General features: G+C 36.1%; 1 protein-coding gene across 3 annotated transcripts in view; it reads left to right on the top strand.

Moving 5' to 3' along the window:
* Positions 1 to 10,714, top strand: part of Qtman (queuosine-tRNA mannosyltransferase) — a 361,215-nt gene extending 350,501 nt beyond the window's left edge. For all 3 annotated transcript variants that reach the window (XM_077802465.1, XM_077802464.1, XM_026389045.2), the window contains 3 exons: positions 3,236 to 3,306; positions 4,013 to 4,104; positions 8,928 to 10,714. In XM_077802465.1, coding sequence (XP_077658591.1) covers positions 3,236 to 3,306; positions 4,013 to 4,104; positions 8,928 to 9,011 — 247 coding nt within the window. In that variant the 3' untranslated portion in view covers positions 9,012 to 10,714. The remainder of the gene's footprint in view (positions 1 to 3,235; positions 3,307 to 4,012; positions 4,105 to 8,927) is intronic.
* Positions 10,715 to 27,801: the final 17,087 nt, after the last annotated feature.

Here is a 27,801-nt window from a genome sequence, read left to right as displayed (position 1 = left end):
TTAAAAATGTGGCTAATTTTCTTTCTTATCCACTGAAGCAAAGACAAACTCTGAAAAGGACCAGGTACCAGGGTCCCTCCCCACAGCCCTGGGCAGATGGACCACTACCACTCGGCTTCATGCTGGCTCATTTACTTAGTGTTTTGCAATCCTTAATGTGCACAGCTGGCAGCTGAATGCAGGTTTGATACTAACAGTTTAGACATCTTTAGATGTAGCAGATGGAAAATTTTACACAAATAAAGTAGGAGAAAGTGTGCAATTAGGTTTTTATCTGCAGTTACATGATGCATCCTCTGTTTTAGTTTAGAACATCACCTTAGTGGGTGGTCATGATCTTTCCTTGTATCCAGGCCCTACCTTCTTGACACCACATTTGATGTTGGCTAAATGCCCAAGTCCTAAACTTTTGTTTTTGTTGAGTGTGAATGAAATAGGGAATGCAACAATCAGCAAAGCAAAAGGCATACCATCAGTGAGACTGTAACAGTCCAGTACATTATGGTTACATTCCTTGCTAGTTAAGTCACTATGGTAAAATCCTTGGCAGGATTTTTTTCAATAGTTTATTCATGATGTTCATTATTATGAGTTGTAAAGAGTATGAGAATTTCATTTTTAAAATGTCTTATGGAATGTATCACTTTCTTAGATCTTGTAGACATGCTGTGGAAACCATAACATAAAATATGAGTTACTTACAATAACTAATTTTAATCCCATCTGCTAAGTATGACAACATTAGCATTTCCACTTAATTAAAAACACCCTTAAAGCAGCAATGTTTTAATCACTCCATTTTATTTACTCTCCTCCGGTGTCACTTATAATTGTAACTTTTTATTTTTTAATAATGAGGGATTTTTTTTCTCCTTGCATCACACAAAAAAGTGCTGTCGATAATTAGCAGTCTTCTGTTATTAGTAGACTCAGGTGTCACAACTGTGTCTCATCCTCATTACAGTAAAAAATTTCACCTATCAGATTCATTATTGCTAGATAATGCGACTGAGAGCCTTTGCAGGCCCTCCAGAAAAGTAATTCAGCCAAGCAAAATTATCAGCTAATTATATTTAGAATCAAAAGCCCAACAACTATTTGCAGATAAATTGTATGAATTGAAGTGAATAGATCTGAATATTAAGATTCATAGATTTAGCAGATGATTTGTTAATTGGAATAAAAAGGTCATTTACTAGTCATTTTAACAATAGATCAATTGGAACCCTATTTATTATTTAACTGGTAGTGCATAAGAATCGAAATGATGAATAATTGTATTGTTGTCATGAGATGATCTTTTTTTTCAAAATAACAAAATATAATAAATTTGTGACAATAAATATATAAATTTCATTTATTTCAAAACATAGTCCTGCAATACAGTCCAAACAGTAAGATTTAGCAGTTTAACAAATCAAAAATATGACTAGAAGAGATGGTGGTTGTTCCTTGATTAATTAGAAATATAATCATGAATAAGATAATCTACAAATAAAAGTTGAAATCTAAAATTTATAAAATTTTTCTTCCTAAATCATTCAGTGCTATTCTTGTCTTACTATACTGTGTTTTAATTAGCAGAGGTTTTTAGGAATTGGCATGGTACATACTCATACAATGACTCAAAATGTAAGTTGGCCTGTGATTTTCTTTCGGGGAACAGAATACTCTAATTCAAATCCATTATTAAAAAGCAGATAACATGTGCACTTTCTGAAATGCCTGGGACTTCACTCTTTTGATTTTACGTAATTATAAGAGAATGTTCATATGTATTTGCTTTTCGGTTGGCACAGCATTTGAAACCGAATGTCTTCAGATAAAGTGCATGTTTTCTTTTGGTTCATGAAGGAAATCACGGGTTTATATGCTCAAAACTTTTCATAATGCTTTATACTACAGTACAGTGTAGGGTACAGCTGTGCTTACAGTAAGAATTTATATGTGTGTATGTAGAGGAAAAAAATATTTGGTATCAGTTTGGATTCTGAAACTAATAACTGGTAACTAGAACTTGTACCCTCCCACTGTGTTATCTCATAACTTCTATCAGTTCTCAAGCAAAACTTTTAACAGCATTTTTCCAAAATTTGCAGCACAAAATAAATACTTTTCCTTTAAACTAATTTCGGTTTAACATAATAAAATAGGGAAAACATCATCCACTTAAAACAGCTTAAATTGCATGTACTTTGTCACTGTAAATAAACAAGGTAAACATTGACATGACTTCAAATTATTCTTTGGCTGAAAAAAATCTGCAGTTCAAAATAAATTCTGCCTTTGGTCAACATTTTGGATGCAATTCAAAGTTTCTCATAAAATAAACATATTTTAAAGAGTGTTTTGAATTTCACTGCATAATTTCTAGCCAACAGAAATGACAGTGGTATCCTCAAAGTTTATTATATGTCAGATCAATAGTTATAACGTGAACCTAACACAGCCATGGGAGAGGTCATACCTTTCTTCTGCTTAACCCTCAACCACTGGGATGGGGAGGAAAACGTCTCATAGGTGTCCATGGGGAAACCTTGTCACAAAGTGAAACTTTCATGTCGGTTTGTTTAATAATAAAAGAATCCTTTCCTAATAAAATGGAAAGTGAGCTGAATTTTTAGTCAAAAAAGCAAAGGGTTCATTAAAATAATCTTCATGAGAGTTTTTCAACAAAGGAAAGAGTTTTACATTCTGCACAATAACAAATCGTTCCGAAGCATGAGCTTAAAATGAAAATGTCCCATCACAACAGATTGTAAATTTTTTTTTCTGCTGCTTTTAAAAGTGCCTCGATCATTTCTACGGCTTCAGTGCTAAAGTTAAGTATTTGCTATTTTATTTAAACATTTTTTGAAAAATGAACATTCTGAGGCTTTGCAGCATTATTAAGAAAAGCTGTCCATACTTTACCATGTTGTTACATGTGTTTATCTGCTGATTATAAAATGTGTTAAACAGTATTTTAAAAACAAAAAAAAAAATGCAGCACTGCGCTTTGATTAATTCAGTGAACAAAACATATGCTGTTGGTTCTGTTCTATGAAATTCATATATGATCAATAAAATCTTTTAAAAGAGCAACTTTGGCTTTTAGGACTGCACTGCCGACCATGCTTTTGTCCCAGCTAACTCTGGGTTCTTACTGTTAACTCAGGCAAACAAAACCACTTTCTTAGCTAAGATGATAATGTCTTTTTGATGTATTCTCACGCTCTTTCTAAAATTTCCTTAGGTTGGAAGCTGTTTATTGTGGTTGTTACCCCCTTTGTCCCAAAGATTTGGTTTATCCTGAAATTTTTCCAGGTAACTGCTTTAATGTGCTTTTGTCCTGGTTGTGATTTAATACATGATTCATGCTAAATTAGAAAGTTTGAAAATAAACTTAGGCAGGAGCAATTGTTTATTTGGCAAGTCAACATGTTAGTGTTAAGGAAAATTTTATGTGTTTTAATACATTAGAGTAAGCTTATATTTACCATCTGTTCTTTTAAGATAACAAAAAAAGCAAGTTTTCAAATAGCATTCTTCATTGTTAGCATACACATCCCATAATGATGGATTTTTATAAGCAGGTCAGTGTTGCTGCAATTGCTTACAGATTTTTTTTAATGATATACACAGAGAAAAAAATCAAGGACTGAAAGTCACACCAAATTATTTAAACAATTGACTAGTTAATAATATGCAACTGTTGTACAGGGTACATACGGCTATAGTACCAGTTCTTTGAAAAAAATTCTCATCACTAAATATATCACATATGCATTGTGCTACATTAGAATAATGTATTTTAATCACCCAAAGGAGATGTCTAAACAGCACAACTACACAGTCTTATTTAGCATTAAACATCCTTGTGAGCTGAGGTAACCTTATAAAATCATGCTTAAATAATGTAAAACACGAGGCGGCACAGAGCAATATGCATTTTTAATTAGTAAAGTGACTAATATCGAGTGTGTGCTTTGAGGTTTTTGTTTCATTAAAAATGTATCTGTTTTTCCTGCAGCTGAATATCTGTATTCTACACCTGAACAGCTTTCAAAAAGGCTCCAGAATTTCTGCAAGAGACCAGATATTATAAGAAAACATCTCTATAAGGTAGTTATTGAGAAGAGATTTACGTGGTATAAATGCCATATTGAAGTACAAAGAAAAATCTTTAAAAAAAAACATTTAATTAACATACTAATGTTTAAAGGAAACATGCTAGGGAGGGATATTAGTTGTTACACTAACAAGGATTAATTAAACTGGATGCCAGTTGTATTAACCTAGGTCTTATGAAATACGTGCACTTAATGCACGGTACATGCTTTTTTTTAAAATTTATTGTTTTCTAAGATGACTGTCCTTTACATTTAGCCCCAAGAGGCTTATAAAAATGAACCTGGATTAATGTAACTCATTAGTTTAAAAGGAAGTAAAGGAAAGATTCTACAATTATACTAATGAGGATAAGCCTTTCTTCCCATTATAATGAAATCCTCAGTCCTCAAAAATTCAGGTGAATGACATCAGTGAAGTTTGGTGTTCATCTTTGAACTACTTTAAAGACGACTTTCAAAAGTTGAATATTTCCCTCGTCCACTTTAATAACGTGACATGACAATCCTCCGTTTGTTTAGAATTAAGACTGGGTCTCATCTCTGAAAGGCAAAGGCAAAAGGAAAAATCAGATATATAAATAGCATCATCATTCAATCCCCTCATTCATTATCATTTTCCCTTTATTCGAATTGGAATTTTACATTGTCACACCAACAACACAAAAAAGCCCCTCCTAAAAGTCTGAGTAATTGAAGTAGGATAAATTTCCTTTATGAGTTTCGAAGGTGGCTCTAGGCCATGAGTAATATACCTTTTTATATTCTTTGAACATAGCATCCTCATTTTACATAAATTCAGTATAGTTTACAATCTAGCAGTTTTATAATCTAGCATATTTTAATTTTCCTATGTTAATGTATAACCTTCTACATGTAATGCAGTTCTCTGCCTTTTTCTCTCTCTTCTTTGCTCATGGCCTAAAATACATATTTACATAGTGATACATCAAAACATGACTTTGTTTCTCCAGGAAACAGTTAAACTTCGAGAAAAAAAGGAGAGAACCAAAAATGCAATTTAACACCCAATTTCAAGCTCATTATCTTTCATTGTCTATTAACTTGGCAATGGTTCAGAAGGTAGCTCATAATAGTTTAAAATGCTGACTGCACACTTCCCGGCTTCAGTATCACTCCTTGAGTCAATACTGTTGTATCGTACACATGTGAAGCTTCACAGAGAGCACAGTCCCCCAAGCTTTCCCCAAACAGCTCTTAATTTTTAAAGTTCAGTAGCAGTTTTTGTTTATATACAGGACTCGTTGAATAGTTTCCCATATGACTGTCCAAATATAAAGATTATGAAAATTAAGGAACTAGATTTAAGCCTTAGTACAAATGGATTCATTTTCTACACATGACACACACCTATTTTCATTGAGCTTACCATTCAATTATTGACTTGTTTTCCTTCCGGTGAAGTTTTGATGAGGTATTTAGAGAAGTATTTCTACCATCAAAATTTATCAGTTTTTAATATTGCTTCAGGTTAGTCCTTATTAACTCTGTTATTCCACATATGCAAATTTTTAACTGTTTCAAAAGTTACTGCAACAAGTTGTCTCTAGTTAGAAAAGAAAGCAGATCTCCAGTTGAAATATTTTAATTCAGTTGCTGCCATAACATTGCTGTAACTATTTGTTTTACAAACAACTTCTGGAAAAATTCTGAAAGAATGTTAACTTCGTAGTATGCTGTTAATATACAAAATCATTCCTTATACAGCTAAAAATGTAACCTATATGTTAAGTGTTGCTTCACTGAGTTATTACATGCTAGTGCTCACATATATCTTCAGTTTGTACATCATAAAATCCTCCATCTCAAAATTTTATAAATAAGTAATTCATGCCTAAGCATTTATAAGAATTTATATGTATAATTCATTTTTAATTATTTTACCATGGATTTTTATTATAAATCTATACTTTCATATATATCCTCATTCATAGACCTTTGTGATATTGTATATAACAATTAATCTCAAAAATTAAAGAAATTTGTCCTGAATTACAAGTAATCAGAACTTTAAGACACAATCATGAAGAGAAACTGGCATTGTACAAGGTACTCAGTTATAAATCACAAGGAAGTACCACAGATGTAGTTTGTTGTAATAGGATTTTGATACAAAACTGAAAAAAAAAATATGCTTTCTAAAGATATAATAAATTCTGGTAATTTTTCACCTTAAGGTATTATAAATATACAAGTTTTCAGGTAACATTTGCTTTCTTTAAAGACTAAAGAATTATTTCCTCCAAGACAGCTTTTTACCTATTTTTCCTATGGAATAGAAGAGGACCTTTTCTGTGTTCTATGCAGAGAATGTGTATTTTTTTTAAGATTTATCCCATTGGGCAGTGCTGTTTTGGTTTTATAAAACATATGCTTCTAAGATCTAAAAGGATAGAATGTCACTGAATTCCTTAATTTGTTCTTTTTTACATTTTTACACCTTACTCTTTTTTTTGTTGTTAAAAGTTTACATTTTAAAATCATTTCACTTCTTATCATATAGAGTTCACTTTAGGATAGAATTTTTCATATGGATTCACACTTAGAAATTTAATGACTAGAATAAGGCTACTAACACTTGGCTTTCTTCTCACATGAGACATTATACTTTCAATATGAGTGAGAGTTTTAGGGCTATAACTTGAAGCAAGATTTAAAACAGAATGCTAGTAACTGAAAAGCAGAAACAGAATTTACTTTTTTTCTTAAAGTGACTCTACTACAGAACTCTGTGTTCATGAATTCTTCCCTGAAATTTTAGACCTGAGATATTTAAATTCACCATGCACAAATGTGCACTCACTAACACACACAGAGACACATGCACACAATTTTTCTTAGGTTCCTTAGAGAAATCCAATGCATGCCAAAATTAAATGTTTCCTAATAATCTTAAAAATCTAAAATTATTTTCTCAATTTAAAAAAAAATGTAAGACCACATCTTAAAAAGTTTGGTCATTGACTATAACTTTCTTGAAATGTTGGGATATATCCTTCTCTAGGTCAAGCAGAGGCATTGAACTTATATAGAAGTTCAAATTTCAATTCACAGAATCATAAGAATAACTTGAATACAGGTCTCTAGAAGAAATCATAAAAAGAAAAATCCAAGGATTTACTTCTTAGACTAACAATAGTTCCCCATTTCCAACCCAAACAAGTCTATAACATGAAATTGTATTTTTTGGCCTCGCTTTTACTAAGTGATGTTTACTTACTGAAAATCTCCAACAATGTTTGTCTGCATGCTTTTAGAGAACCTTTGATCATTTCATTTTAAAATGTTTTATAAAAGCATTTATAGATAGTCCCTTGTTAACAGCATTGAAAACAGAACACAAGTACAAATGGAGCAGTTGTAAGGAGGTGGACACCACCTGGACCAACAGAAGAGATGTCATTCCCTCACTATTTCTCATTTACTTTTATTTACAAATTAAGCAATATCCTGTGCAGGAAAAAAGAGAGAGAGAGAAGGAGAAAGAAAGAGATTCTATTCTTTCTTCTGCTTTTTGTGAGTGACCTGCTGTATTTTAAAGTTTTTTGAGATCATAGCTGCTGAGTTTTAGTTTGTTCTTCAAGTTCCTCAACATTCAAGAAAACTTTAAAACCTGATGTTATTTGTAGAGGAGAAGAATTTTCAGATTTCTGCCTAAAACTCATTCCAAACAATGATTGAGATTACAATTCAGACTTGACACCCAGAAAAGCCATTTGTGGTTGTCTTCATTATGTCAGCTAGGTCCATCCACACCACAGCCACGCTACTCTAAGTTCCTCTCAAGACACTGGTCACTTTAGAGGACCCTTTTAAATGAGCTTATATTCTCAATGTAAACAAGGTCACTGGCATGAACACACCTCCAAAGTCCTTACTCTTTCCTTAAAAAATGAAAACTTAAATGTTTAAGGTATATTGAGAAGATACAAAATCTGCACTGGCAGAATTTAAGAGAAAATTTGTCTCAAGTTCAGTGTTTTCCTCTCTCACCCCTGTCCTGTCCTCCCTTCTTCCTCTTCTTTTCTATCTACCTTCCTCCCTTCCTTTTGCACTTTCTCTCTCAATTTTATTTTGTTTGCGTTTCCTTTGATTTGCCTAAACAAAATAGAAGCAATAACCTTTAGCACAATAAATATGCTTTATCCAATCACCGTCTGTTAGAGGTTTTTTGTCATTCTGTGCTCCTCATTTGCAGCCTGACCATAGGTGATTTTTTGGCCTCTATATGATTTATCTGCAAATCTGAAAGAATTTTTTTTCAATTGTAATAGCATTTTCCCCCTGAGGTACTGCTATAATGAAATAATGAATATAAACACATTTGAAAAATGTGAAGCACTTTATAAATTCCCAATAATAGTAAGGACATTTATCTTGTGTCTTTACCACTTAAAAGTAAAATTTGCATTAGCAAAAACATTCTTTAAGAGTGTTATGTATCCTGTGTTTATAAAAGTTAAAAGTTGGATGATGAACTTTTAATAGCTGTCATCCATTAACATAAACCAGGAAATATGTATGCAGCAGAATGTACCCATTTGCAAAACAAAACAAAACAAAACAAAAAAAAACAGTAGTTTTCTCCCATAGATGGAAACATAGTGATACTTTAAACCAATCAGAAACTGGGATTTCCTGAAGTGGTGGAACTCAAGTACCATTTACTTGGTGGCTTTTTGAAATATAATTGACGTAAGGGATGCGAATTTGCAATATGAATTTTCAGCCTCCTTTGGTGTTTCAATGGTTCATGCTTCTTCATTACTTTCTCTTCTCTCCTTCTCCCCGTTACAGGGTGAAATGGCTCCGTTTTCTTGGGCAGCCCTACATGGTAAATTCAGGTCTCTGCTTACAACAGAACCTAGGGAAGATTTGTGACAGATGGGGCTAAGTCACAAACTTGCAGCCTAAGGCAGAATCTGAAGAACTTTCCAGAGTGTGCCCATATTTACCTGATCAGAGAGAAAAGAAAATCTGCAGAGGAAGCTGAGCCTGGCTGCTTGTCATAGCTGACACAGAGCCATCTGCCACAAACCTGTGGCGGCTTCAGATCTCCAATCCCTGCCACCACCCCAACTCAAATTAAATACAGATTCCTAGAGACGTTATGATGGTTACACATGTCCTCGGCATCACATGTAGGAGACTGTTCAAAAAAAATATGTGGCCTGTTGTATAACCGCACTCATGTATCCCATATGTGGTGCCACATTGAATTTCCGGTTGAATCCGTTTTTATCCTTTGTACTGGATGACATGGTGCCTGAATTCTTTCTTTTCGCCGACACGATGGCAGCCAAACTGCAGCTTCAAACGCTCACACTTGGCTGAGTTTCTACCTAGGTTGCCAGGTTATCATCGGAGCCTTCTTGTGTCCTCAAAGGGCCACAGGGCCTGAAAGGAAGATCAGAATACTACCGGACTAATTGGGCAGCCGTCTTAGAATTGTTTGTGGGCAAAGGGCTGCTTTAGCACTTTTCTTTTAGCAAATTAATGACTCTCTGGCACAGGAGTTTTTAAGTGAAGGTATTAATAAGGAGTCTGGCAGGTATTCCCATGTTCACAGAGTTACATTTGCATTTAATTAATCTTAAAGAAAGTTGCAAGATAAACAGCTGTAATTCGGACAAACATGGCAAATACAGTCAGTGGATCCACCTCACCCATAAAATGAATACCGAGATACTTAATTTTTTTTTTCCAGGAGTAAAAATAGAGAAATGAAAATACTTCTAACAAAACCAGTGATTTTGATACAAATATTCTCCAAAAATATTTTTAGCTAGCTACAAATGTAATTTTTTCAAGATAAATCGCTTATGATTCCAATAGTCAAGCTGCTGTATTTGTTGATGTAAAAATGTTTTGAATGACTAGATTGTAAAATAAATTTTTTAATAAAGTGCCCACTGCAATTTTTAATTAGCATATTCATTTACGTATAAGTGTGTGCATCTATCTGTATGTTTCTCTCGCTGAACATTTTCCTAGTGTCAGAGACAACGAATACAATTGTTTCTTTTCCGGATGAACAAGGATCTGTTTTGCAAATGTTTGTAAGATATTATGACATTTCCAAGATTTTCTTTGCATTCTGGAAAGCAGGAGGTAAACATTTGTAGTCATTAAGGTAAAGTCTGTTGATAAACCATCTTCTGTTTACTGACAGGTAAATTGTAATTTTCCTAGCTTTTGAAATGAATAACTTCTATACACCAAATAGTGAATAGCAGCCAGGGAGAGGTGGCTAGACAAGGGCCAAGCCTGGCTTTCTGGTTTCTAAAAGGTCTGAGAAGTCTTGTAAGCAATGGCACAGAAATCCAATAGGGCCCGTTTGACAGGTAGCAAAATCAACAGCAGGAAATAGATCTAGGTTAGGGAGCCACACGCAGCCTTCAGGAGAGAGGCAGACCTGCAAATCAAAGAAAGCAGAAGTGAGAGTCCATGAGGCTGGAATCTTCAAAACAGCAAGAATAAGAAGCAGAAACAACAAACTCTGTCTTTAAACAGAGACTCCTCTCCCCATCCAGTATGTGGTCCACAGTATATGATGGGCCACTATACCACTGGCTTCTAGTCCTGACTTAAAGGGAAGTCACTGAACAAATTACCTCCTCACTCATGAAACTATTTCAGAAGTCCCTTCCAATCTAAGACTATAGAACCTGAAATCTAGCAGAGGTGCTCCATTTGAAAACAAAACTAGATGAATATAAACAAAATAGAGGAGTAAAGTTATTCATAGACACTTCTCTTGGGCAAAATTATACTTTATGAGATTAAACAATCAAAAAGGTGCTCCATCACAGATGACATCTTCTTGAGATAATATAAATCTCACAGCCAGAAGTCATGTTTAGTTTTACTATCTCGAAAATTTTATGGTGGGTAAGATCTTATATGCAGCCTGATGGTGGCTCATGCCTGTAATCCCAGTGACTCAGAAATCAGGACAATCATGAGTTCAAACCCAGTCTCAGCAACTTAGCAAGATTCTGTCTCAAAATAAATAATAATAATAATAATAATAATAAAAGGGTTGCAGATATAGCTCCATGGTTCAGCACCCTTGGGTTAAATCCCCAGCACAAAAAAAGGGAGGGGATCTCATATACAGATCAACTATCCAAATTTGTTTTCTCACCAACTGATAGGGTGAAAAAAAAGTATTAAACATCTAAAATATTTAATTTTTTTCTGATTTTGGCAAATATTATACTGAAATATACCTGTGTATGTTTGCTTGTTTGTTCCCTACATTCATAAAATCAAATCAGTTCATTTTCAGCTGTGCCTATCATTTCTTCTAGGATAAAAACTTTACATTAAAGTTGTTACTTATAAAAACAAGGTTATCAGATTTGGCATTAGTACACCTAAGCAATAAAAAGTTTTATGAATGTATCATTCTGAGCATTTAAAAATGTGTTTGTGTGCCCGTGTACCTCTAATAGATATTTACTTGAAGTCAGCGGATAACTGGAAATACAAGTTGACTCATTAGTTCCTATTTCTTCTAGTCTCCAGAAAGAGATCACATACTCCCATTATTTCTTGTCTTAAGTATTTTTTTTAAATTCTCTTTCTTTTTTTAACCTTCAATTTAACCCTCACTTTTATTCATTTTAATGTCTGCCTATTATCAAGACCTATATGTGATGTCTAGGATGTTTGCCCTAAATTTACTTACTCAATGTTTCTATAATGTTGATGGCACACATAGTTCTTAACCCACTTATTTATTCCATGTTGATCAGGAACAGGTCAAATGAACTTTTTCAAGATGTTCCTGGTTTAATAAGTATCCTTCAAATAAGGTTAAGTTTTAAAGTCCTGTTCTTATTCTCAGTCCTTCAGACATGCCACATAAAGATAGCAGCAAGGGCTGGGGATGTGGCTCAAGTGGTAGCGTGCTTGCCTGGCATGTGTGCGGCCCGGGTTCGATCCTCAGCACCACATACAAAGATGTTGTGTCCGCCAAATACTAAAAAATAAATATTAAAATATTCTCTCTCTCTCTCCTTCTCTCTCTCTCTCTCTCTCTCTCTCTCTCTCTCTCTTAAAAAAAATTTAAAAAAAAAAGATAGCAGCGAAATCCCTAAGTCGATGGAAACCCTTAGCCATAGAATGCTGCATGGATTAATTTCAACACCTTAAAATGCATCTGGAAACAAAGACTTAATTTTATGTTGAAGGTGTTAATTATATTTGATATTTTTTAAAGTAAAATCTGTTTTTAAAAAAGCATCTGCTACCCAGAAATATGAGACCAAAAGAAATTTCACTTGTCTCAAGATATTTTCTATGGGTGATAAAATCAGTCTTCAAAAGATATTCCATGCTTTCCTTTAATGCTGACATGTTCTGATTCTTATTCTTAATAGACTATTTTTAAAAATATTTATTTAACTGTAGAGGGACACAATATCTTATTTATTCATTTTTATGTGGTACTGAGGATCGAACCCAGGGCCTCACACTTGCAAGGCAGATGCTCTACCACTGAGCCCTTCAATAGACTGTTGACAAGTATTCCCCTAACTGCCTTTCTATTTCACTGGAAAATTAGGGAATATTTATTATCAGATCTTGTACTTAACAATGAAGAGAGTATAGTAAAAACCACTGATTCAAACCTGTTTCATTTTAAATTTTCAATTGAGATAAAGGACAATTAATGCTTCTGTCATACACCCTCCCTTTAAAGATATTTATTAAAACATAACTGTGAAAGTATTATAAGATGCAAGCATTTCTACCTAGTGCTTAAAGATATGTGCATACGTGATTAAAATATTACCAAATAAAGATAGGAATTAATATTCCATTGTGTATACATATCACATTTTCTTTATCTATTCATCTGTTTAAGGGCACCTAGTTTGGTTCTATAGCTTTGCTATTGTGAATTGAGCTGCTATAAACTTGATGTGGCTGCATCAATATAGTATGCTGATTTTAAGTCCTGTGGATACATAATGAGGAGTGGGATAACTGGGTCAAATGGTGGTTCCATTCCAAAAATTTGAAATAATGGTTACTTCAGAGAACAAATGGGAAGAGCAGGACATATCAGAGGGAGAGCCACATTCATTGTACAATTAAATATTTCTTAAGCTAACTCATGGCACATAAAGACTAATTATTACTCATAACTTCATGGCTTTTTCATATCTTAAATGTTACCTTTTGATTATAGCTATAAAAACTGGGAAGCTTGTAGTTAAATTTGCTACCATGTATCTTCAACATTTCTTGACTTCCTAACTATTGATGAAGTCAGAAAACCATTTCCCTCAAACAATGACAGAAGCTGCTCTAACTAGGAATTGGGAACCAAGGTCTTTACCTCAACCTTTAATCAGATCACACAATGGAGAAAGTCAGATTTTGACTGTCCATGAGTTCCTATTCTTAAGGCTACTGCTCTCCATTTCTATTATATATGCAAGTTGGAAAACTATAGCTCTGTAAACCCTTTTGAAAGATAGTGAAAGAAAGATGAAGGCAGATATTAAATAGACACTGTATTTTTACCTTGAAAAATTCAGAGCTGCATGTCGAGCTCAGAGCTCTCAGCTCCTGACCACATGGCCTATTCGCAAAAATGTTACCTGTTTCCTTCCCCCTTCAAGACACAAGAACATCTTTAGCATTGCCACTGACCCATGGGAAGGGATCTTCCCTAGTATCTTCAAGATGCCCTCACTGCGTGAGAGGCACATATGGCTTATGGAGTAGGATCCTCATTCATCCTCAGCCTATTTTTCTAAATTGAAATTTATGATCAGTGTCTTCAAGGGACATTGCATTAGCTATCATTAGTTGAGTGCTTAGCCTTTCCCATAGCTCTATGATCATGACTTTCAATACTAGACGAAGTCCCCCAATTGTTTTCATAAACTGATAAAAGGAACTGATTATTCTTGGAGGATAATCTAAAATGCTTGTATTACTTTTTCCATCAGTTATTGTGTTTAAGTAGCAGACCTAGATAGAGTGCTAGAAGATGTGGTTTCCATTAGGAATATATTCTTGTGTAACTTTTCTCCAGGAATATGAAGTCCTTTGTATTTAAAATTTTTTTGACATTTTCAGTATCATTTCACAATGAGAAAAAGTGAAGTATCATATAGCAGCATATTTCGGAGCCAAGACATTCAAAAAGGTGAAGATTTTTTGTTGTTGTTACAAGCCTTTCCCTACATGGGATACTGTCATTGTCACCTATGTGCCTTTCAGAAAGCACCAAGTTCTATGTATATGACTTAGTTGGATCCCTAGTTCTCTTCTACTTTTATCCCCACCAGGCAAAAATGGGAAAAGGCAGCAGGGGGTTGCGTTGTACTCCACTTTGTTGGTATTAATAGGGAAATGAGAGACCATGAAGTGTGGCCAATATCTTAAGTGTTTATGTTACTACTGTCATTCTGTCTTTAGGCAGGTATTTAGTCTCCACATCCACATTGTGGTGTCACAAGCTCCACCACTCCCTGTGTTCTTACACTGTGCTGTATTCATTCACAAATTTAGAAAACATCTCTGGTCCTCCTGGTAAGTATTTGTTTTTGTAACCTCTCCATTTTAGATAGGGAAACTGGGGACCTAAGGAGAAGTTGACCTGCTTTGGCTTCCGTGTTGTTAGAGACAGGTCTAGATTATTTCCAAGGCTTTTTCTCTAGAGTATGGTCTAGTCCCTTGGTTAGGACCAGCCCTTAACGAAGGAGAATGGGAAAACATTTGTATCCATTTGTATCTATCCCCCCTCTACTTTCTTTTCTCCTACACTTCACTATCAGAAGAAACATGGAATAATAAATTGCTAATACATTATCATAAATTTATCTCAAGTCTTACCTGGCTGTATGTGTACTCCAGATGACCACTGAAAGAACAATAAAAAAAAAACAAACTGATTTCTGGTACTAGAATGTCCACCTCTATGGCACCTGTGATATTTCAGAAAAATTGACTCTTCTCTGTTGCCTTTGAAATCGTACAATGGTGAGCTGGTTCCTCCATGTAGATATGAGGCTACAAAAGGAGTGTCATATTCTCACCTGATGCAGGGGGCTGGGGAGCAGAGGAAGCAGTGGGGGCAGCAGTGGCACCTTTAATTGTGCAGTGCCGGGCCTGCTTCCTCTCATCTCAAATAGATAACCCAGAAATTACATCCTGAGACTTTTTTCCCCAGAAAGAAAAGGAAGGGGAGGGATAATGTAAAAAGAAGATACTTCTAATATGGTATTAGAGTGTAATTCATAGGGAAATTTCTGCTGGAGATATGAATTTCTGAAAATAGGGATTTTTTTAAAGGAAAACACTGACACATCCTTAATTATAGAGTAATAAATACCAATGGCATATTATCTTCTGATATTTCCTCACACAGATATCAAAGCTTGCAGCTGTTTTTGAAAACTGATAATCAAGTACAATATAAGTATATTACATCTTGCACTTACAACACACCCTCTAACTAAGCAGCATCACTGAGCACTTACCAGGAGAAACAGAGCTGATCATAGTGGAAACCTAACTGAGCACATTAGCTCTGAATGGTGACCTAAGAATCATATTCAAACCAAAATGCCTGTCTTTGCCAGGAAAGGCATTCCAGAGGCAAAGAGCATGCCAAGTAAAAAGCCTTTGCTTCAGGATTATAGAAGCAGCTCTGAAAAGCCAGCATAACTTAATGATCAATCAGGAAAATACAGAGCAGTAACTATACAACTGAAGGAAGCATAAAAATGTACAAAGCATTAATAGTGGAACAGGGAGGTAGAATGGGATTTTACCAGAAAGTACTAAGCTCTTAGAAAGCTGCATTTATTGCCTTCAATCCAGACAGCAGAAAGACAGAAAGAAACATGGTCAAAGAAAAGTATGTGGACAAATGTGGGGGGTAGAAAAGGAAATGAAGGTTAAACAAGGCCAATATGATTCAGAATAAAAGGGAGGGAGGAAAATCTAAGAAGCCAGCTGCAATTACTAAATGTTACATTAGAAGAGCTGAAATTGAGAGGGGGAGTTCTGGGCATTTTACTAAGTGGATTAATGTCCTCTTCCTTGGGTGTCTGAAGTTACAGATCTTAATTTATTTGGTGCAAGGATTTATTGTGAAATTCTTAATGGGGGTGGTAAATAGAGACAGTCATAAACAAGAGAAAAGGTATCTTCTATCAACTGAAAATCTAATAAACAGGGTTTGAAGCTATGAATGATGGTAAATGGGAAAAAATTAGTTCATGATAATAGAACTTGAAGGAAAATAAGATTCAAAAAAACAGAAAGACTTTTTAAAAATCTCACATAGATGTGTGAAGCCAAGGTTTTGAATGACTTAGGAGCTAGTTTTATTGCCATTCTCCTTTCTCCACCCATTTAAAAAAAATAAATCATAAGTCTGGCATTCAGAAACATACTCATGAACATCATTTATTAATATAAAATAAATCCTGTGCTGCTCTTTGGTGGGTGGTAAGACCATGAACTAACAACAACTGGCCTGAATCAACAGCAACAGGATGATCCATTCAACCATAAGAAAGCTATAAGAAAAGAAAAACTCCTAATTTGCTCTTTTACCTTATTTATTTTACTGCAGGATAAAGCCAAAAAGTGGAGGGAGTGTGGCTACATCACAGGACTAGATATGAGAGATTTCTGAACATTTTCCTAAATATGTATCAGAAGGAGGAGAAGGGTATAGAAACCTTGTGTGGTTTACATCATTTTGTTGATTTGCTAATCTACTTTCTGGGAAGGCAGGAAAGAAAGAAGGTGCTCCACCTTCTGCAGTTGAAGCTTCATCATGGTCTTATTCAAGTATGCTGAGCCTGTCATCTGGCTGGCAACCAGTCCACAGATACATTGATTCAGGCATTTGACTGGACAGTAATGTTGGGATCATTTAAATTAAAAATATGGATCAGAAGGTATTTAAAAATTACTGATATGCAGCTACAAATCTTGAATACAATTAGTATTTTGGGGAATGTGGGAAATCACTTAATGTCACCACATGAAAAAGACTTGGGGTAAAAAAATTTCCCAAAATGCTGTGGGGAAAATGGCATTGGGGTGAAAAAATATAATTGAAAAAATGCAAAAGCATCATCTATAAAGAGGAAGTTGGGTAAAATGACTAAGTAGTATGGCCTTGTTGCCATCAACCTGGTGCATCACTGTATCAGCCAAAAGTAAACAGATTGCTAACAGAGTTTACAAACCCTTCTATTTCCAAAGCTGACCCATTAAAAAAAGGGAGAAAATACAGAAGGGTGCAAAGTGTGTTGGCTCAGTGTGATTCTCCAAGGTCATCCTCTGTCTAATTTTAGTGTTAGCAATGAGGACATAGAACTAGAAATTTGTAATGGTCAGTGAGTAGGCAACAGAGTCTGCACACTTCTCTACTTTCTATGCAGGATTCAGGACATTGTCAAATCAAACCTGTTTCTTAAATCTCAGGGACAGAGTGGAGATTGTTTTGAGATCATGATTAATTAAAAGGAACAGAAGCAAAGCAGACATCTCTCCCTTTTCTATCTGAGCCGCAGAGCCATAGAGGGGAACTTGTGCTCTCTGGTGCTTGCAGCTATGTTCCCTGGCTTTCAGTCGGCTTGGCTTTCCCCCCTGTATTTCTAATGCTAAGATACCAGGCCAATAAAATGGAGTATACAAAATTGTAAAACAATTTGTGTGTGTGTGTGTGTGTGTGTGTGTGTGTGTGTGAGAGAGAGAGAGAGAGAGAGAGAGAGAGAGAGAATGTGTGGGTCTTACTTTAGATAATAAATTGCAATATTTTAAGGACCAAATTTTGAAACTTAAAAAATGTATGAGTAATGAAGTTTTAAAGAAGCAAAATGTGCTTGAGCAGAGTATTTATAGTCTTTTTTTTTCTTTTTGTTTCCTTTTTCTTTCTTTCTTTCTTTTTTTTAAGAGGTTCCCCAGACCTTTGAGTGAATCAACAAACTGTCCTCCTACACGGAGCCTGCAGCTGTGATTTGGCCCCGGGCACCACCTACCCAGAGTCACTACCTAATGCATTTTACATTTGCACACATTATAGAAGTGGGGGGAGAGAAGAAGAGACCCTCCACCCCCAGTGTTCTGCGTTTCCTTTTGTCGCGGCCATCAGCTGACACATGGAAAGTGTGGTGCATGGTTTTGTTTGCCTTTAATCTGTAATTAAGGATTCCTTGTCTGGAGCTTGCTACCTCTTTTCTCCTCTTTCTGCCTCTCGGGTCTTCCGCCCTTGGTCGGCCCTGCCCTTACGCGCTGCAGGCTGGGGGCTCTGGATGTCACTCCTCCCGGCCGCGGCCAGTCGGGAGGTGGTGGATGCAGGGGACTAGGGCGCACAGCCGGCCCAGACTCTAGTTTTAGCAAAAGTGCGCACCCCAGCACCCGAGCCCCAACAGCGCGGGCTAGTGTCAGATCCACTGCGCCCACATAGCCCCGAGCAGAAAGATCCGCCTGGGAGGTCCGCCGAGATCCTGGCCCTAGGAGTCGCCCCACCGCCAGTCTGCGTCCCCTGCTCTTGGCGCCAGAGCAGTGGACGAGCCCAAATTCGGGTCCGCTTTGGCGCCCACCCTCGACGCTTTGCTCAGTCTGGTCCAGAAAAGAGCGGGTGGGGGGAGTTCCACCTCTGATGGAGCAAGAAATAAGGAAGGGGACGTTGAGGTCACAAAGTAGTAACCGATCCCTTCTCAGCGGCTCAGGCGCGACAACCGAGCAGATCGGAAAGCCGGGGTGCCAGGGGCTTGTCAAAAGATGCGGGCACAGCGAGCTCCGGGAGCTGGCTGAGCCGGTGGCCGTAGCGCTTTTACCCACGGGGACACCCTCACACACCCGCGCTGGCACGCGCACACCCCAACATGCGCACACTGGCATGCACACACACTGGCACGCACACATACTGGCACGCACCCTGACACGCGCGCGCCACTCAGGCTGACACACGCACACACGGCGGGTGGCCCACTGCTGCCCTAGCTCTTTTGTGCAGGCTTGACTATTATTCCCTGAACGGCATCCCCGGAAAAGAAGCGCAACCCTAGCAGCGCAGAACCCACATCCCTATGCCTTTGAGTATTTTCATAAATTCGGTTCCTTGAATTGACCAGTCTCTCAGTAAATAAATATGATGAAGGTGCACTAAGCAAAGAGAGAAATAATTTCGACACCCTCTCCACAAACCCCACACATACTTTTAAAAAAACTTTTACTTAAGCAAACCCCAGGAGGAAGTGGAGACGGGTACTGAGATTCTATAGAAGAGATTCTGATTATACTTTTATATTCAGAGGTGTGATTTAAATCCCACCCTCCGGGCACTTTCTTTTTTCATGTCAGCCCTGTATTTTGATTACAAACTGTTTCTTTTCCTATCCACTAATTGTTAATTTAGAACTAGTAGGGAAGAGTCATTAAAGGGGATTTGGGCAGGAGACCATTTAGAAGCATCACATTGATTTGTCACTCCTCTGCTCTAAGTTTTCAAAAAACTTGGGAAAATGTTTGATTGTTTGATATTTCAAATTGTTTAAAAGCCTTCTCTGCACTATTATGATTATTTATCAATAAGTATTTATTTGAGCATACATACTACACTGGACTATAGGAGTAAAAAAAAATGCCCTTTCTCCCCAATTTCTGTCCTTTTTCCTTCTATTCATCCAGGTTGTAGCATAATTTTCTCACCTTTTTTTCTAATCCATAGAGATTATATGCCAAAATGATTCAAAACAGTGACCAAATCGTGACATCCATCAATCAAGTTTTTCCTACTAACATTTGCATTATTCCTCCAACTGTAGATTTAGAAACGTGGGCGGGTGAGTTAGTTAAAATAAAAGAAGAGCCCTCTAGGAGTAAAGGGAGATTGGGAGAGGGTGGACCTCATAAGCCTACCCTTGGAAAACTGAGCAAGAACACATGGGAAGTGTACTTAGAAGAGACTGTCTGTAAACAATGATAATCAGGGCTTTCAAAATCTTAAAATGGATTGAAATATCTGATTCATTATTTATTCATCACAGCACAACTTTGCAAATCTGAGAACAGTGTTTGGAAACCAAGTGCCTTCTATTTTGTACATCAAATAAGCAGATGGGTCTCCCTTCCAAACTGTGACTAAAGGGTTAAAGCTATAATTTTAGAAAAGAATCTCAGGAAATGACATTAAGATCTGATACATTTCCTTTTCTTTCTGGCAATACTATCCCCCAAAGAAAAAATATATATATACTTATTGATATCATGATAATGTTTCCCATTCTGAATACGAGTGTCAGACTGATTCCCGTTTATGTAAGTGTTTTTAAAACTGCGAGGACACTTTCACTACTATGAAAGCTGATGAGCCAATGAAGGGGAACTTCTTTTAACTCCATAATAGCAGGTTACATAGTAAATGAACACTGATGGTCAAATAGCCAATTATGGTATAAATATCCGTTGTTTACAGAGAGGTGTTAAATGAGCCTGTGGAGCACAAAGGATTAGGCCCGTCTAAGCTACAATTTGTTCTTCAACCCATTATGCCTTCCCTTAAAAAGGCCAGTGCCATTGTAGGTAATGTGCACACAGAACGTACTTCTCTATGTTGATTTTAGTTTGCTTTATTTCAATGCACACTGTTGTTTACTTTTTAAAATTTAAATAAATGTCAGCATTGTATAATTTCTATGTTAACAAAGCAGTGAGCAAAATCCCTTGTATGTTTATAAAATATTATTGTTTAATTCACATAGTTTAGAAATTCCAAATGTTGAGAATAGGAAGGAGGCCAAATACCATCTGTTTATAACTATGATGCATCGTAATATGTGTACTTTTAAAAGGAGTTTGGTCAATCATGCCACTATTTTATCTGCTCAGAATATGTTGAAGATTTAAAACGTAATTTACAGGATTACTTTTAGTGGGTTGCATCCAACTGTGAGTTGTAAAGAAATCGGTCTCTTCTGTTTTTCTCAAATTAATCATGTAACAGCCCCAATTAATGGGGGCTGTTAAACGTGTCACTTTTTGCTTAGCTCCAGAATTCTTCTAACTTTGGCTCAGTCCACCTTCTTGGTGCTGATAAGAACTCCAAGGACAAATGAAACAAAACATTCCTAGCTGTGTCTTTCTGCCAGGAGATAGTCACTTAGAATGGGAAGCAGGGTATGGTAGCTAATAATTAGCTAACATCAGCCCTGAGAAATTACCTGTGAAATATCCTTTGGTAGTGGGTTGAAAAACAACATTTGACACTCCCTGTTTTAAAATAGTACATTCTTGTCCTTGAGACTTCTGATTTAACTTACCTTTTATTTCAAAGACATCTAATTGCATACCATGTAACAAAAGGGAGCACACTTAGTTGCAATGGATGAGCAGGTTTTTTTGTTTTTGTTTTGTTTTGTGTTTAAAGTCACAATCTCAAGTTATTTAGTTAGAAACTCTCCCTTTACAAACTAGAGTATGTCTCTCAGCCAGGCCTTCAATTCCAGGCAGCCATAATTCTGATGTCCAGAGGTGATTTTCAGGTCTCACACCATGGGGTCTGTCTTTTACAGGCGAAGAACTTGAGATGAACTCAGATGTCCTGAAAAGAAATCAGAAAATGTGAAATAACATTTACTAGCACATGATGATGGCTTGATTGATTTTTAGCAAGGTAGGATTAGTAAAAAACTGCATCTTGAAATGTTTTTATAGATAAACATATGCAGAAATATGAAAACAAACTCCCAATAAACTGGACATGTTCTGGATATTTTCCTTCTCAGTAGAGTGTTCAATGAAACAAAGGTTGCCGCATGAAGTGGTCTCTTTGTACTATTTAGCAATATTTGTTTTCTCAAACATTTTAGTGTCAGAAGCTTCATTTAAAATTAGAACAATATGTAACTGAGAACATTAAGAGTATCTCATCCAAGTAAACAAACTGACCTATACATTACTTTTTTCAATCTAATTTTTACATTTTAAAATCTATTTGTTTTCTTTTTGTCCAATTCTCCCCCTTCAAACAAATCTTCTGAATCTTCATTTTATGAAAATATGCCTAGACTTGTATTTTTAGAGTAATAAGAAAATGGAAGAAGACGGAGGAGGAGAAGAAAGTAGAAAGAAAGAAAAAGAAAAAAAGAAATAGAAAAACAAAAGAAAGAAGGAAGAGAGGAAAAGAAAAGAAATGTGAGGAATAAACAGAAATTAGAGAAAATGGAGAGAAAAGGGGAGGTGAGAATAGGAGAAGACAGACTGTGCTGAAAAGAACTGTGGTAAAAGGTTTTTCATAAAAAGTTACCAAAATTGCTTTGAGTGGATAAGTCAATCATTAGGAGCATTGTAATTTCCAAGTAAAACCTAGATTGTTTCATTCAGATATTATATAGCTAAAGGAAACTTGAAGTGAATCTTTTTTGATACCTGTGGACCAGTTTTTCCATTTAAACACAACATTCTTGTATGAACTCTGTATTCCATATCTGTATCCCACTGTGGGAGACAGGGAAGAAGAACTAGAGGTATTCACTGCTTTTAAGGCATTTACAATTTAGAAATAAGCAGTAAATAGATAAAATGAATAAGACCACACATAATGTACTGTTTTATGTGGCCTACTATAAATGTAAAAATGAGGGCGATTTTAGATGGAGGAGTTTTTCAGACATGCTTTACTTCTGAGTACTTTGACTACAAGTTAATTTCTAAGCAAGTTAAACAAGACTAAAATGAATAAACCCTTTAGAAATCCCAAGCCTAATGAGTTACAGTAGCTACATAATGAAGATTGAAATTGGCATGTAGGTGTGCATATCTTGATCTCCTTAGAGCCAGCTTGGTGCCTTAGTGATGACCTGTCGTGTACATGTAAGTCATTGTGGCAGTCTTGTTTTCTTAGCAGCCAAGTCACTTTATAAAATACATGGTAATACATAATTATAGAGCCCTGAAATAACACTATGCAACTTAAACCATTATTGAATGGGCAGTTATAAGCATAATGAAATTGGGTAAAATACAAAAAGAAAGGAATTAAAAATCAGAAAAAAATGTATGCAAAACATACAATTCTTCAACTTGAGCTAAAGCAATGACAGAAGCTTTTTTTCATCTTGATTTTTGTTGAAGAGTAATAGACCCAAGAAAAAGTCAGTTGAGGACTGTAACTAAACAAACCATAAGACAACAAGAGCAAACTTTTTTTTAATATTTATTTTTTAGGTTTAGATGGACACAACACAATGCCTTTATTTATTTATTTATTTATTTATTTTTATGTGGTGCTGAGGATTGAACCTGCGTCCCACCCATGCTAGGCGAGCGCTCTGCCGCTGAGCCACAATCCCAGCAGAAATGTTTTTTTGTTGTTGTTGTTGTTGTCTTTCTAAGAGAGAATATAGAAAGTAGTAAACTCATCCACTTTAAAATTTAAGAAGAAAGGATATAAAATTTAATACACACAATCAATAATAAATATTCTTCAGTTTCGCATGATGGCTAATTAAGGGAAAAGTCTATGTGGAAAATTCAGAGAGATGACTATAATATGGTAATTAACTCTTTACTCTTTCAGCCTTAAAGGACAGAGAGTAGAGTAAGATTTCTTTTGCGTTCAGACCTGCAGCAACCTCAGAGATCAAATCTGCCTATACAAAAGAAATAAAAGGAATTCTAGTAGCTCTCCAACTCAAGTGCAAGTCTTACTGTTGGCCCCATTCTGACCAAGTCTCTGGATTCTTTGCTCTTGATAGGATCCTTGCCTCTCAGAGGTAAGCCACAGGTGGTTTCTTGTATTATTCTGGTGGACACTGTCCTTTCTGAATATACTCTAGCTGTTAGCCATTTTGTTATACATGGGAAGCTCTTTATAAATTTAGATGCATGTTTTCATCTGTGATCTAATTTAGTCTTTATAACATCCTTGTGTTAAAGGTAAGCCATAGCTTTCGTTGCAGGCTTCAGAAGAAAAACCTCAAACCATATTGCTAGTAAATTGCAAAGCTGGGACTAGATGTCTAATTAGATGGGGCTCAGTTTCCTCCTGTGCTTTAGAATGGATTCCCTACTTCCTTCTTCATTTGAGTTGTGATCATAGGAATAAATTACAAACACAGTCTTTGTATTAGGTGGGGAAAAGGAGGAAAAGGAAGAAGAGTAGAAGTGGAAGATACCAAATTAAAAACAACAAAAAAAAAACCCTTCAGATTTTTTGTGAAGTAGGGAAGAGTAAGTCTTTAATTTTCTTCCGTTTTGCTTACAGAAATTAATGAGGAGATCAGTACTTCCTAAAATTTGTAACATATAAAGGAAAATTTAATTTCAAAGCTTTCATAGTGCTCTGTGCTTTAAAGGAGAGCAATCTGAAGTAGATGGCACATTGACAGAGATTCTTAATATGTTCCCAGGCATGCATGAGTGGGTCACAAGCTGGATTTGGAGTAGAAGATGAAGAACTGCTCAGCTAAGAAACTAGTAGGAATATAAGAAGACTGTAAAAACTCCAATAGGAAAGAAAAGAATATGGTCAAAGAATAGAGGGACATAAGCTAGGACTAAGAAAATGTGTCTTAACAATTTCCAATTAGTGGGATATATAGTAGGCAATTATATTATTTTAGTAGAAGGGTATGCCACACTTGATTTTTTAGCTTATGCTCCAATATAACCTCCATCCATACCCCCAAACTTCTTTGAAAGTCTATTACACAAAAATGACTCGATTTAGTTCCACATTTTGTAATGAGGGCATGGGGAAGGTGGGCAAAGGTGACATTGCACAAGGTGTGACTGAAAGACTGGAGTTTGTGGAAGTGGGACATAGGACAGAAGACATTTGGAGAAGTGGAGGCCTTCTGAGAATGAATACTAAGAAACAAGAAAAGCCTTAATGAGGGAGGTCTTAGAAACAGCAGACCACTGAGTGTTGACGTTGTGGACACTTAGTATTTTGGGGTGCTCAACATCTATCTACCCTTCTATCAGAGTATATTTGAGGAATTAGTTCTTGATTTTAAATATAATCAGGTATGAAAATTGAATCTTGCTTTGAATAAAAGAACAAAAAGACACTTTGGTAACCCAGTCTATCTGATCTAGAGTTTCTAGATTATATTCCCCAGAGCTAGCTGTTGGGGTCTTCTTCCCATCTCCATGGTTCCTGGAGTTCCTACCATTGCCACATTCAGACTCTCAGCCTCCCAGCCTTCTATTCTTTATCCATATGATATTTCTCACAAACAAAGCAAACAGAGTACCTGGGCTCATCTAACTTGCTCAGTAAATAAAAACTATTATTCAGAGGGTGTAGAACGGCTATATCTACATACCACCCTGGCATGTTAGCTTCTCTTTAATTGGCCCACCGTGGTCCTAAGAGGCCTGCAGCGATCGGTTCATCACATCCTCACCATATCCCTTTTCTCAGACACAGAAGAAGGATTTTTTTTTCTTGTGTGTCTCTTCCTGAAGCCAAGAAAAGAGTTTTCTAGAAGTCCATCAAGAAAATTCTCCACAAAACTTTTTGAATCATATATGCATAAACTGGCAAGAGAAATAGGAATGTGGGAATGGTTTTGATCAATTAGAACCTAATCCTAAGCCATATGGATGAGGGATAAATATATCACAAACAAAACTAAAATAAGCCTCCCCAGGATAAGAGAAAGGAAATCGCTGTTTCGTAGACAACCCCTGCGGCACCTTCTTTCAGTAAGTACATTTAAGTCTTCTTTAGTCAGATTTAGTCTGTTGCTTGCAAACAAAGATTTCTAATTAATATATCCTATTATAAGTACTACTGGGATTACTTAAAATTTTGATAGCTTTTTTAGTAGATAGAAGTTACTTTTTCTTCAAAGTTATTTCTTTTTACCTTCTGTGTGTCAAAAGTTTATTGACAACAACTTAAAATTTCTAATTACGGTTAAAGACTTAACTTTTACATTTACTCATAGATTTCATTTTTGTTCTTTTAGTAATTCATTTAGTTATCACTTTCTTCCTTGTTTATTCAAAAAGTGTTATTAGATATCTAATATTGCCTGTGAAAGGTACTGGGTTAGTCATTAAACAACCCAGACGTTAAATAAAAATTGTGTAACCTCGAACTTAGGCCCTTTTCTCCCACTTTATAACATTGTTAGAGGGGAGCAGTGGAACAAAAATTACAAAGACCTGGATGTGGCCAGCCTTCTTTCTTGCTGACAAGTTTCCCCACTACGCCTGTGTGGGTTTCTCCATTCCTTGTGTTCTGAAGTGAGGCTTGCATTAACAGACAAGTTCTTTGGGGGCTTTAGGAATGAGAAGAGGGAGGAAAGAGACAGAGAACAGAAGTTCCAAAGGTTAAACTGGGGGGGAGGAGGTTATCTTGATGTGAGAGTGGAATTTGAAGACAGACAGAAAGGAGCAGAAGCAGCTGCTGTGTGTGAGCCACAGAGATGGGGAAGTGGGGGGTGAAGAACAGTCAGTCGGGGACTCTGTGCCTTTCATGATATTCAAGAAAATACATGAAGCATTTGAGTCACTTTAATATTATTTTTGGTCATTGCAGTGTGTGTGTGTGTGTGTGTGTGTGTGTGTGTGTGTGTGTGTGTGTTCTTAATTATGATGTTGTTCATGTGGGCTATAACTTTGTAGTTATCTAGAGCTCTTTTTGATGCAAGCAACAGAAATCAATTCACTAATCAGCAGTAAAATTAGTCTCTGGAAAAGTCCAAGGACATGAGCTTGGGCATTTGAGTCTGAGGTCTCTATGCTTAAGCACTATCTGGAATCTTTCCCCTGTTCTCCTCTCCTCTGGATTGCTTTCTTTTTCTAGAAGGCTGTTTTGATGTGGTCAGAAAGATGACTCATGTAATTCATATGATCCCTACAACTTCAGAAGAGAGAAGTGTCCATGTCAGACCCTGGCCAAAGACACTTACTCCCCAGCCTTGCTCACTTTCCTACACTAGCGTCAGGGGCGAGAGGGCAACTGAGGGTGACATTATTTCAGATGACCATTCCAGTGTTACATTGGATGGCTCCTTCATTTTGTATTAAAGATACTTTCCAGTTGTTTACAGAGGAACAAGTAGTGATATAGTTTACATTGTATCTCTTGTTAACAAGTCTCTTCTTAGTTATGTAAGTTACTATCACCATATGGAGTTGGATTTTAACTTAAATTTAGATCTCTAATTGTCTTTTCAAATGTATTCCAAAGGATTATACTCCAAGGTAACTTTGAAAGGAAAGTTATTGGATATGCAGAAGACATACCAAAAAAAATGAGAATAGAGCTATAAGACACAGTTTCAGCAAGTAAAGCAAAATATTCCCCACTGGAGAAATAATTGACTTACGCTTAAATATCATCTAGAAATACTCGAGTCCTTTGCAGATCCCCTAAAAAGAAAAGATACCCTCCAGAAGATTAGCCTGGGTTTCCCTTTGTTGTTGAGACATACTCAAAAGAATTGCCTGTTACATCCCAGACAGTCCAATTAAAGACATTAGAAGGAATTATAGATTTTTCCAAGCTAGAGAGGTTGATATGACCACTTCGTGTACTGTGGACTATCATTCAGATATTGAGTATCTGTTAAAAACTACTTGCTGATTTCTATGAAAAGTTGTTTATTTCTAATGAGAGTCACTTATATGAAAGTCTGAGTTTAACCAAATTGGGAGT

Source organism: Urocitellus parryii, chromosome 1 (assembly GCF_045843805.1).
Source record: "Urocitellus parryii isolate mUroPar1 chromosome 1, mUroPar1.hap1, whole genome shotgun sequence".
In the NCBI taxonomy this organism is placed as follows: domain Eukaryota; kingdom Metazoa; phylum Chordata; class Mammalia; order Rodentia; family Sciuridae; genus Urocitellus; species Urocitellus parryii.
This window is presented reverse-complemented; position numbering and strand designations above follow the sequence as displayed.